Source organism: Sander lucioperca, chromosome 7 (assembly GCF_008315115.2).
Source record: "Sander lucioperca isolate FBNREF2018 chromosome 7, SLUC_FBN_1.2, whole genome shotgun sequence".
NCBI lineage: Eukaryota > Metazoa > Chordata > Actinopteri > Perciformes > Percidae > Sander > Sander lucioperca.
In genome coordinates, this window is record NC_050179.1 from 20,047,926 (window position 1) to 20,061,426 (window position 13,501).

Consider the following 13,501-nt stretch of genomic DNA (forward strand, 5'->3'; position numbering starts at 1 on the left):
TAGCCTTTCTTTGACTTATAGCTAAAGCCCAGCTGACAGGATGTGATTTTAATGGTTATTCATCTGATTATTTGATTAGTAGAGCAAAGCCACAGATCAATACAAAAGTACCATTGACAGAAAATGAATCACAGAGTCTTTAAGGAAATAAGAAGAGTTAAAATGTAATTATCTGGTTATAATATAAATCTGTGTATGTCACAGCATTTCTGGTATTTAGTATGTAGGGGGTTCATCTTTCAAAGGCCACTTCCATAAAGCTCACATAGAGCAACACCTTCATCTCTTTCTTTAAATAATCTATTTTTTAAACAAAACTCATTTGTTATCTAATGTGCAATGACCTATGTTCATCCTGCTTTGTGTGATGTGAAGCTTCTGAAAAAGATTGATTTGTCTGTGACACTACAATGTCAGTTGCTGTGGATAATAATCAAGCAAGTAAGTCAAATACTTCCTGCTTCTGACTCTGTGGAACGTTTTTAAAGAAAAATATTCACATCATTCCAAAAAGAAAAAGACTCATATCTGCAATTGTTACTCACTACTTATCACATGACAAATTGTGAAACTTAAAGTTTGAAGATAACCATTAGGTGACAAAATAATTAGTGGATAAATTGTGATTTAAAACTGTATAATTGATTCGTGGCCCTGAAGGTATAATTCGTAATTGCTTCAGCTTTTTTTCCCCCTAACTCCTGCTTTCTTACAGGCATCCGACTTATTTTTTATGCTTGTTTAATTCATGGTTATGTAGACAAGATTCCTTTGCTGGTGCTGGAGGAGGAAGAGGATGTGTTTGGCCTGGTGGTGCAGGCCATGAAGACGTTTCCTAACAGTGAAGAGGTGCAGCTCCAAGGCTGTGGAGCTCTGCAGTTTCTCCTGGAGAGAGGTGAGCCGACACACACACACACACACACACACACACACACACACACACACACACACACACACACACACACTCTATCCTCCTATACTGTATTCTAGTGTGTAGAGTGATATGTATTTTCTTTGTCCTAATATTCTATGGCAGGTATAGCCTACTCTGTCCTATTGCAGTGTATTTAGCTCCACTGAGGCTCAGCCTAATGCTAACATTAGCATCTGTCTCAGAGCAAAGCTAACATTAGCATACTGACCTGCTAATATGTAGTAGTATTCATTTTTTTTGGTCCTTATTGACATTTTTCAAAAAATAATGCACATAAAATAAATAAATAAATAACAATAAGGCATTAAAAAGTTAAAACTATTGAAGGTTAACATGTTAGCTAGCTAATGTTCGCACTTGCACTGTATGTAAAAGTTAGCCTTTAAGCTAGCTTTGCATTAACATTTTTCTGCTTGCGTACAGTAGCTGGATATCTTTCTTGTGCCTGTGTTCCCAGTAAGTGATGACCACCTGGTGGAGTTTGTGGAGAACCAGGATCACGTTGTGGTTCTGGCGGCTCTGCAAAAGTTCCCGGACAGCCCCGAGCTGCACCTGCAGGCCATGAAGGTGCTGCTCCCACTGGCTCGTCCTGGTAAGACCTCATTTTACACACACCAAGGTGTCAGAGGGAGAGAAAAGAACTGGAGTACTAACTTTACTACTTTATTCAGTAGTTCTCTTCATGTGGAGGAGTTTAGGAATGTGTGCCTTCACTCTACTGATGTACTGGTTGATATGTTACACAACATGATACTCGCCCCCACCCCTCCTCCACGCTGTTGCTAGTAGCCAAGGAGGACACGGAGGATTAAAAAAACATGATGGACTCTTCAGATGAGGTAATAATCTTCACTCGAGTTTCTGCGCGCGAAAGTCACCGGACGACACAATCTTCTGAACATAGTCATACTGAGAAATACAGAGAGAGTTGTGTGGAGCTGATAGTCTTAATTAGCTTTGTAGCAACTCATTTGGCAATGGCTTGAATGTAACAGACGTTTATTAATATCAAAAAGTTACGCTTTAAAGCTGTAAACATCAACTCTTTTCTTTCTTTACTTCACATGGTCTATTTTTAACCTCACCACCAGACCATGATGTCACTGTAACGCTTTTTAAACAGTCTTGATGTTAATCAGATTATACTTTAAATGCCAGTAAACATGTGTGGCGCTGTGCTGCCACATCAGAACAGCCTTTTCTGGGACAGGAGAGCTGTTTTTGTTGAAAAAAAAGTCAAATCTTAATGGAAATTCCCTCTTGGTCATTAACACAGCAACTCATTTAGTGAGACTATGTATGTGCTAATCATAGTCATGTAATAGATAATTGGGTTGGAGACTTGAAAATGTATTTTTTTTTTTTTACATTTGGAACAGCAAATGCAATTATCAGAATGCAAGAAGGTGCCAAATCCTTTTATTACTAGGATTACATGACATACATACATGCATACTACAAGAAAGAAAAAAGAAGAAAAGATATGAGTTTGTCCCACACTGTAAGCTATTTTTCATTTAGGTGGCATAAGTTAAAAGGCTAGAACACATTTTGTACATTTTTTTGGGGGGGCATTTTTAGGCCTTTATTTCCACAGGACAGATGAAGACATGAAAGGGATGAGAAAGGGGGAATGACATGCAGCAAAGGGCCGCAGGTCAGAGTCCAACCCGCGGCCGCTGCGTCAAGGAGTAAACCTAATATGTGCGGCCGCTCTACCTAGCTTCCATTTGGGTATTAAAGACCAAAATATGTATTGAGAAGGATATTTTACAGTTGTAAAATAAGGAAACATAATAAATGACATATTACTTTTATTTCAGTGAAAGCAGGATGAAGGTTGAAAATGACAAAGAACAAATCAAGACATTGCTGTACACTGGATTCCAATTAACTGCATGTTTTGGGCATTATAAGTGGAGCTGGACATGAAAAAAAGACATGACAGAGTTTCAGTCATAAAAAAATTTTTTTTCACTTTAATCTGTGTTTTTTCACAGATGTACGATTTATCACAGTTCATGGGGGGATTCCAGGAGATACCACTCTCTGTCATTTGTGAGGGACTTTTTCTAAACCCCTTGGTTGTCTTTCCTTTGCTTCCTATTACTCCTTCCTTGTGTTGTCCGTCATGAGTTTGCTAACATCAATTCTTTTTTGGTTTAGGAATCTTAAATATGCATATTATGACAATAACATACATTTTTTATTTACATGTTATAACATGAAGGTTGTAATTTGAAATGCAAAAAAACCCAAAAAAAACAGAGATGGTGTAGTGTATTTTGAGTTGTATAGCTTTTCTCTTCCAGGCAGTAACGTGGAGATGTTGATGTCGGGAGGTGCTCGGTGCTACAGCGTGATCATCGCCGCCATGGACACGTTCTCCGAGGTGGAGGAGTTGCAGGAGACGGCCTGCTGCCTGTTCAGGAGGTTTACATCAGGTCAGACCCACAGGTCAAATGTTCAAAATGTCCACAGACTTAGACACACACACACACACACACATATATATATATATATATACACACACATATATATATATATATACATACACACACACACATATATATATATATATATACATACACACACACACATATATATATATATATATATATATACACACACACACACACACACATATATATATATATATATATATGTCTTAAGTTTAGTGGATCCAAAGGTTACACTAGAGGACCATAGACTTATTTCTAGCTTTTTATAGTTAGCTTTTTATTTGATAGATACTTTACATTGTACTGTATATGTAAAAGCTTCTTATTTCATGTTGTTAGAAATAAACTAGTACATACACAACTAGCTGAATACTTATTCTTTGTGGGATGAAATATGTTTTGGTTGCATGTTTCTGTAGTTTACTTCACTGGAACCAATGTAAAATGTAGTCAACACTTTTTTAGAGAGTTTAAAACTCTCAGATGGTCTGTAATTGAATAACTTTGGAGTATCTCCTCGCTTGTTGACCGTCGGTGATAACACAGTTTACGAAATCAATGAATCCTCTCCTTCAGTACGGCAGTGTTTGGATTTTTTTTTCATCCTGATAAGACAATGTTTGCCAGTTGACAAATTAAGATTGACTGGTTCAATGGATGCATCAGTTTAATCCAGTTTTGTTTTGTGTCATCTCGTAGAGAGTTACTACAACATCCTGGTACTGAACGGTGTCCTGAGGGTCGTAGTCAGAGCCTGTCAGACTTTCCCTGACAACGCCAAGCTGCAAGCCGCCGCTCTCTCCTGTCTGGCTGACCTCAGTGAGGACGCACACTCCCACATGCTTTATTGAACTTGATGCCTTGACCTACACATCGGCACATAACAGTATTATACACAAGAAGAAAAATTACATTAGGGGACAAAAACAGCATGTTCTCTATATGTTGGGACTATGCTGATTGATTTCATCAAGTCATCAGCTGTGTACCACCAGCTTGTTTTTTCCAGGGTGCTAAATATAGCCATGACATGACTAGGCTATGTTGCCAGGTTGCACAATAGATAGGGTATGTGTATCCTAAAGATTTAACCCAATTAAACTAAACAAACTACTAGTCTTTGACTTTGTTTGTAACCAACAAAATGCAGTTGGCTTTTTTAGCTATGATATGATCTACTGATTAGCAAAACAAGCTGACAAACAAAGTTCTCAGTAGGAAATTGCACAGAAATTGTCTATTCGGTAGTGTTGAGAAGAACAAGTTGTATGTTTTTAAAGAACAGAAGACCTTTGATGGTTGGATTTGATCTTGTACAGCGTTGTAATTCCGCCTTACTGTCTCCATCTGTCAGCCGCAACCATCGTGCAGAACAAAGCGGTGGCCGAGCAGGGTCTGGAGGAAGGGGAGGAGGAGGAGAACAGGGGTAGGGAGGAGGTGGAAGACATGGGCCTGGGCTGGATGGAGGTCTGCTGTACGGCACTGGAGCTCCACGCTGCCGAGCCAGATGTTCAGGTCAGTCCCAAGTTTTTTCTGGCCCTCGAGCTACAGCCAGTACTTAACATACAATCATTTATGAAAAAATCAAAGTGTCTAACTTGTGCAAATCACTTTTGCTGCCTTAGGAAGCTGCAAGCTGGGCCATTCACAATCTGTTACTGCACGGAGCTGGAGTGAAGCATTCAGAAGAGGAACAGGAAGAGAGGTACACACATCTTCTACAGATGTTTAAAACAGAAAAGCCCAAAAGAAATATAATAATTTGACCTCTATTAGAATCAGGAAAATGCGGGACATCAGATTTTGATGGTTTCATTTAGTGCTGTGCTCATGAGAGATGTGTAACAAATACTGTATTTATTAATGTCTGTTTTGAGAATGTAATGTCATTTGTTGGATGTTGTGTGGTTGTTTTCAGGACTCCTGTTCACAGACAGTTGATGGCGGCCATGCTGCTCCACTCCTCCTCCCCCAGTGTGTTTCAAGCTGCTACCAGTGCCATTGCCACACTCCTCACACACAACAGTGAGTCTTCAACAGTCCACACTAAAGCAGCTATAAACATAACAATGTATCAAACAAGCTGCAATGTGAAAACAATGTGACGATGTGAAAGGAGTTGATCGTAGTGAACCTACAGAGAGTTATCACCCGAATCTGCAGCTCCGCTTGGCTTTACGGAGTTTTATAGTGAGTTTTAACTTAATGTTTAGCTGGCCGGCCCACAACTTTGCTGTCTTGGTTCATTCTTATAGCTCGCCTCCTATAGTGCCATTTTTGGCCACAGCACGCAGCCGTTTTCAGTGAAAAGGCTCTAAAAACCTATTGTACACTACCTGCTCAGCACCAAACAGCAGACAAACCTAGTTAGAGACTAGCTGGTGAACATAGCGGAGCATTTAACAGCTATTGAGCCAGATATTTCCCTCAGGAATTGGTACAGACCGAAAACACATCTAACTAAAAGAGAGCGAATATTGGATTTGCATTCACCTGTTTGCTAGTCTCGCATTGCCAGACCTTCCTCCACAGCACTGCGGAGGAGGGTCTGGCTAGTCCACACAGCATACCGGGGATGGGAGAAAAACGTGCTCTGGTTTATTGGCATTTCTTTAAACCAATCACAGTCGTCTTGGGCGGTGCTAAGCGGAGCCACGGTGCCGCTGCAAAATAGCCTCGGGAAGGAACTTGTTTTAGTCAAAAATGTATACATTCAAAAGTTGTTTTAGTTGTGCAGCAGAAAACGCAGATCCTGCAGAGATCTGAGGAGCAGTTAACCATAGTCCTCATAAATCCACCGCAGTTTAAAATTCCAACGCAAAGAAAGCGGAAAGTATTGGGACATTGGAAAACAAACATCCGAAAAGAGTGATGCATTGTGGCTATAGACTGTTTGCTAACAAATTCCACATATCAACTTAAAAGGTGATGATATGCCTCTCAAGTTGCCAAAAAATATCCGTTATTGCAGGTTTAACATCCAACAATTATATTAAAAAAAAAAAAATATATATATATATATATATATATATATATATATATATATAAAATGTTTTCTTGGCTCGTACAGCGAAAGTCTGCTCTGCTCTTTTTGCAGGTAAAATGCGCTCTCTGCTGCTGTCCAGTGGCCTCCACGTCAACCTAGTGGAGATGATGAAGAGACATTCAACCTCAGCTGAAGTTTCAGTCAGCGCCTGTAAACTGCTCAACCTGCTCTTCCAGGGAAGGTGGGCACAAACCGTTTCCATTCTATGATGTCCTCCTTGTTAGTTTTAAAACGAGTTAGTATAAATAACAGAAAAAAAGTCCGCATGAGAAAAAAACAGACGCACTTAGTAGAGAGTTGTTTGTCACAGATCATCCACACTTTTTGTACTTTGTAGGACTTTTGTTTTCTGACTTATTAAAATATCAAGTCATGAACATCAAGCAACAATATCTTCTCAAAATGTTCAAAAATAATGACATTCATATTTGATTTACTGTATATCTGTAGGACAGCCAGTCTAGATGAGTTGACCATGGCCATGAGTCAGATCCTCAGCAGCATGAAGGTCCACAACTTCCAGGCAGAGGTCCAGCTGGAGGCTCTGCAGGCCAGCCTGGTCTTCCTCTGCCCGGGTAACATAAGTGCACTTTCTGTCGTGTTCATGCACGGCCCATAGGTGACCTGCCTGCCAATCAAATGATGGTTATACGCTGATCTTTTCGGATTGATTTTTGTTGTTGTTGATGAAGTTATTTTGGTGTATTTCTGTTACTCCAAGGTGGCTATTTCTGCTCACGCTAATTCATTCAACCTTTATTTATCATTGAGGGCGACCCTCATTTTCAATATCATCGAAAGACAATAAAACATTCAGAATTGGAAAAAGATTTGATGAATAAATTAGGATAATAGGGATGCAAAAGAAAATACAATTATGTAAAGCAGTTACAAGTAGATGTTTGCAGGTTTAGAACCAGATTTCTTAAATTGTCCAAGAGGCACAATTGAGTTGATTTTAACAAAGTGCTGTAATTTGCCCCAGGAGTCGGGTGCACTAAAACTAAAAGCAGTTTTTTCCAAGTTCAGACCGAGCTTGTGGAACATGTACAAGTAAAAGCCAGTCAGCATTTTCTTCATCAACACTTAACCAAATGACTGTGTGATGTGAAATTAGTAGGGCTGTCAAACGATAAATTATTTTAATCGCGATTAATCGCTAAATTTCAAAAACACGATTAAAATTCTATTATTTTGCATTTCAGAACAGTTTTTAAGTACATATTAACAATGGAAAGCAATTGTTACCAGTGTATCTTGATTGGGAATCAAATGAATGCAAAGAAAGTTGCTTTATGAACTTGACTTTAAGATTTGTATTTGTTTATTATTTATTTACTGTAAACAAAAGAAAAATGTGTGAATCTGTCATTATTGCACAATTCAGAACATGCCAACCTTAGTACGTCTTTAAGACGCGAGACTTCTACGATGCTGACAGGTCTGCAGTTATTTACCACCCATTTCGCAAGAGCTAAATAGCCAAAATAGTGCTTTGCCTGAGCCCGCTAGCATCAACCTGAGTCACGTTAACTGTACTATGCTTAGCTCGTAGGTGGTAGCTCAAGCTTGACGTGCTTCGGTGATTTCGGCTTTACACAGTGTGCATATGGCTTTATCACCAACTTTGCAGCTCTGCTGAGTCTGTAAGCCTCTTTTTTAGCTCACTGTTTTGGGGATTTTCATCAGTCTCACCTTATTTCCAGCAGCAGCAGGCAGCTGTTTTCCGTACACAAGCTCTGATAAACCCGCTGTACACAACCTGTCCAGCACCAAACATCAGACAGTTCAATTAGCGACTTGCTGGTGAAGAAAGCGGAACATCTAACAGATTAAGAAACAGATATTTTTCACTAGCTAAAATGAGAGTGAATAATGGACTTGGATTCGTCAGGTGGACAGAAGCAAAAGTCCAGATGAATGCTAATGTTGCTCCTCAGTAATCTGTAATGACATGATAGGCTTTATCTGTGTCTTTCAATCTGTTCTGGAAATAAACTGTAGCTGTAATAATGGACACTGAATGAAATTTAGGCAATTGAATTGAAGGGGGAACAGCTCTAAATACAGTTGTGCATGTTTAGGGATCTGATAGTTCCAGCTACTTTTCAGGAAGGGTTACGAATACAAGTTTCCATTTACATTATGTAGGATTCTGCGAATACAAATGGAACAAAGCTGGTTGAGTGGAGCAGCTTGATTTGTTTAAATTTCTGTCAAAATGAGTTCATAATGTGCTCTTCCTGTGCTCCAAGTACTGCACTCGTAGCACTCCTTATTAGATTAGTGATTGATAACAGAGCGGATGTGTGTAGGTTTGTTTCCCTCTTTGTCTTCACTTGTTTCCTTGGTGTGTTTGTATTCCTAGAAAGGAGTTTAAGGGAGCACGGCGTCTCGGTCGCAGATCCGGACATGGCCGACGTGTCACTGAAGGTCCTAAAAAACCAGTGTGTGGTGGAAGGAGCTCACACCCTCTACCTGGAGGTTCTCAACAGGGTATGAACACATCGACCAACCCCAAAATATTACCCATTTTCTTACAGCCTTTCCACACCTTTTTGTCCGTGCGGGCTTTTTTAAAAATGTGGCCTGATATAATATAATATAAAATAGCACAGATATCACAGAAACCAACAAGAATACATGAAGGCAGAGCTTGAAAAACGCCCTCATGGGATTTTGTTTTGCACATAAAGAGAAGCAGTGAACAAATACTCAGCCAGTACATACAGTTCTCATTCATTACATTCTGTAGATTCAACAACAGTTCATCCATTCATTGTAGAAATTATACAGTAATTGTCATGTAACCAGAACTTTGAAAGGTTGTAATTGCATTAACAAAAATAATTTGCCAGTTGCTGTACTGGTATGAAGGAATGTTTGGTAGCCCTCTGCCTGAGGGCTGGGTGGTTAACACTGACAAAAGCAGCTTCTGAAAAGGGTAGAAACAAGAAAAAAGGCATCACATGTCAGTGGGGAAGTCCAACCCCCATTATAAACTATAATATGTACAACTTTTAACTGCCTTTTGTGCCATATAAAGACTTTAGTTCCAAAATGTACATTTACGCAGTTCCTTTTTTGATAATATATATTTATTTCTTTCTGTCTTATCTTTATGTCATAAGTAACAAAGGAAACAATACTGTTCACAAATATAGGAAAATTATAGACCGCAACTCTGTATGTAGCGCTACATCATTTGGATATTGTTAACCATTTAAAGAAAAGCATGAAGTCAAAGATTAATTAAAGATGAGAGGGGAAATCTAACTGCTATTTTCATTATCCCAACAACAATATTATCATTTTTTTCTATTTTTCAATGTATAAATCATTCTTGGTTTTAGTAAAAAAAGTCAGTCTTTCCATTTCATTAATCTATTTGATGATTTAAAACCATGTATCTGTAGGTGTAGGTGGGCTGTAGGTTTTTATTTTTTTTATTTTTTTACAGCGTATTCTTGGTTAATGAAAGGACACTGGCACAGACTGAATCCAAAATCGTAAACGTCAGGTTGTTTTTCCAAAGCTGTTTTGTAGGGGTGGGGGAAAAAGTCGATACAGCATAGTATCGCAATATTTTCCACGGCAATACTGTATCGATACACAGACGGCAAGTATCGATCTATTATGATATATGTGTTGGTCAGTTTGTCTGCTTGACAATCCCATTTTGTAGCAATAAAATTGAAGTGAGATGAACAAACAGAGAAATGTATCTTTTTAGATAAAACAGATATTGACAAAGTTTTCTTTTGGGGACATCATTTGAAATTGGGAAAAAAATGAAAGTCGGAAAAAAGGTAATAAATTGCAATATATCGCAGAATATTGCAATATGTTTAAAATCGCAATAATATTGTATCGTGACATAAGTATCGTGATGATATCGTATCGTGAGGCCTCTGGTGATTCCCACCCCTACTGTTTTGTGCTTAACAATTATAAAATAAACATTATAAAGTCAGTTGCCAGTTTATTAGGTACACCCAGCAAATACCAATGCAGTCTAAGACAAGAGTCTGCAATAAATCCGACCTTCATGAAAGATATGATCATTTTTTAACTGTTTTAGAGAGGTGTTAAATCAACGTTATGGTCATGCATTATACTTACAGGTGTTTTTGATATTTTGTCCACCCCATTTATAGCAATGAGATTGTGGTAACATGTTGATATTAATTCAAGATGTTGAAGCATTTGTTTGTGAACTGCATTTCGTTTACTGTTGTTGTTGTTGTTGTTTTTTTTTGATATCTACAAACCTACAGTACTATAACATTGTCATATTTCTTTTTTTTTTTTTTTTTTTTACAATTATATGCGCTATTCAGCTGCAGACACAGTATAAATATCTTCCACCAGCTTGATGTCCAGCGCTGTTTGTGTCTGTGTGCAGTTCATCAGCAGCTCGACCATACAGACGTGCGGTCTGAAGGTGCTGTCTGCTCTGGCTGACTGCTCCGGTGCAGTGGACCTGCTCTGCCAGCAGGGGGCGATAGACACAGTGCTGCATACACTACAAATGTTCCCACAGGAACGAGGTACAGTAAACAATTGTCATTAATAGCCTGATTTAACCCAAATTAGATTTTTGTTGGTTTTAATATTGAATTGGAGAGGAAAAGTCTGCTAAATGTCTTAACCCTCCTGTTGTCCTCGGGTCAAATTTGATCCGTTTTCAAAAAGTTTCTATGTCAGAAATATGGGTTTCTTTCAACCAAATTGTCAAAAGAAATAACGTGGATGGTTCCGTACAACGCTCTTCACAAGTAAATTAAATGATCAGCTCACTACTTTCATTGAATTTGGGTGTTTTAGTCAATTTTATAGCATTTGAAAAAAAAAATTGATAAAAGAACGTCAGAAAAAGCGCAGAAAAAACAAAGACAAAATATCAGAAAAAGTGACCAAAAACTTCGAAAAAAAGTGACTAAAACGTCAAAACATTTCTAAAACATCGGGAAAAGGGACAAAAGTGTCAAAAAAGACGACCAAAACATTGAAAAAAGTTTAAATTTTTACCCAGAAAAGCAAAGTTGCATGGTCGACAGGAGGACAACATAAGGGTTAAACAAGATTAACAACAGGATGGCACAGTAGGGCTGGACGATTAATCGAAAATGTATTGACATCGAAATTCTGAAGCTGTAATTTTTATAAAACTAAAATGTGACATTTTCATTTCAAGCAATGTGTGCTTTCATTTCAATTTCATACTGTATCAAAAAAATAGCCATAATAGTTCCCGCTTTGTGTGTTTCCTTCAATTATTTTAAAATCACAAAAATAAGCACTTATGAATTAGAAAAAAATATCTCACCTATTTGAGCCTATTTACAGTACACACCTTGCCAATGAACTATGAGGACAAAAAAAAAAAAATCACAAAAAAAAGATTGTTATTATCGTTATCGAGGTAAAATGTGCAATAAAGTTAAATTTGATTTTAGGTCATATCGTGCAGCCCTATTCTACAAGTCTGGGGACCTATGGCTAATAAATAATTTCACTTACAGAACATTATGCCCCCCTCTTTAGGTTTAGGTCCATAAAAGCAGATTTGGAAGTACTTTAGTTGTAGTGAATGTGGTGAATGATGATCAGATGCAGAAGAAAAGTAAAATCTGCGTTTCTTTGACTAAAGGTGTGCAAAAACCTGAATGTACAGTTGTTGGATAGTGGAATTAAAAGACATTTCCCCATCAGAACATTTAAAATATGATTATTTCTATATTAAAGATGATTAATCGTGCTTTCACTAACTTTCCTAACTTCTTCCAGAGATACACTACTGGGGTCTCACCCTGCTCAACTACCTCGTAACCAAGAAGAAGCTGTCGAGGATGATCGTACCTGTTCTGGCCTCCGTTGTGGTCGCCTCACTCATCCAGTACAGGGAAGAGTCTGAGATGCTCCTGAAGGTAACCTTTGAAACACAATGCATGTTTAATGATTTGGTTCTAATCTTTTGTCATCAAGTGCTAACCCTAAAATCTGTAATTCTTAACAGCTTGACAAGAATTGGCAGTTAGATGGCCAACGCAACTCTCCACTGACACTCACAAAATTATTTTAGAGTTCCAACTACAACATTTTAACTGCTGAGAATAAAACACAAAATATGTAAAAATGTAATACATATTGTTACTGCCACGTCTAGCAGCCCTGCTTTAAACTTGAGAACTTGTCTTACAATTTTACATATTTCTTCTCAGAATTAGAAATCACAATAACATCTGTTTCCATATCTTTACATATTCTCACCCTACTTTTTACATTTACAGTTGTAGTCCAACAGGCAGCTTTCTTATGATGTTAAAGGTCCAGTGTGTAACGTGTTTAGTTGTTCATTATCAAAATCTGTGTTGCCCGTTCACAAACTTGTCCTTTTTCATGAATATTTACCTCCACCATCAATTCCAAGGATTCCTATTTGCTTGAAATTTTACATTTGCATTCACATGAACTGGGGTAGACACTCCATATTCATGCGCCATCTTGAAATACAGGACATACTGCTCCGCCTTTCGCGTTTTCGCTGTCACATGATAAACTCACAGGGGCTGCTAATGCTGCTAATGGATATTGTCGCCTCCCGGCCCCGGCAAGTTTGAAGAAGGAAACATGGAGGACCACACGTCTTCAAAATCCAAATTTCAGGAACAGGAGTCTTCTTCTTCGCCCAGAAAAAGAAAAAGGATATTGAAAAGAGCAAGAGACCGGCTTTTTGAAGCGTGAAGGGTACCGTAGCTGTAATACGTACTTTGAACTGCGCGGTGCGAGAGAGTTGATTGTGATATATGATCTCAACGCTAGATGGGAGAAATTCCTACACATTGGACCTTTAAATATAGACGTAGATGTGATTTGATTGCTAGTGGTCTGGATAAAGACATCCAGTCACAGTAGTGTAGACTTGGGATAGAGGCTGTTGTATGCTGTACATATTGTAAAGCCCTTTGATGCAAATTTGTATTTTGGGCTATATACTTTGAGTAAAATCGACTTGGCTTCTCTTGACTGTCACTGATTATAGTTCAGTGCTTGCAA

The 13,501-nt window shown here is 38.3% G+C and overlaps 1 protein-coding gene across 3 annotated transcripts in view; it reads left to right on the forward strand.

Moving 5' to 3' along the window:
- The window catches only part of lrrk2 (leucine-rich repeat kinase 2), a 52,450-nt gene that overhangs the window by 4,441 nt on the left and 34,508 nt on the right, over nt 1-13,501 (forward strand). For all 3 annotated transcript variants that reach the window (XM_031295303.2, XM_031295301.2, XM_031295304.2), the window contains exons 5-16: nt 761-895; nt 1,392-1,526; nt 3,247-3,378; nt 4,096-4,215; nt 4,751-4,911; nt 5,022-5,101; nt 5,315-5,421; nt 6,494-6,623; nt 6,893-7,017; nt 8,811-8,938; nt 10,848-10,992; nt 12,233-12,372. In XM_031295303.2, the coding sequence (XP_031151163.1) occupies nt 761-895; nt 1,392-1,526; nt 3,247-3,378; nt 4,096-4,215; nt 4,751-4,911; nt 5,022-5,101; nt 5,315-5,421; nt 6,494-6,623; nt 6,893-7,017; nt 8,811-8,938; nt 10,848-10,992; nt 12,233-12,372 (1,538 nt within the window). The remainder of the gene's footprint in view (nt 1-760; nt 896-1,391; nt 1,527-3,246; nt 3,379-4,095; nt 4,216-4,750; nt 4,912-5,021; nt 5,102-5,314; nt 5,422-6,493; nt 6,624-6,892; nt 7,018-8,810; nt 8,939-10,847; nt 10,993-12,232; nt 12,373-13,501) is intronic.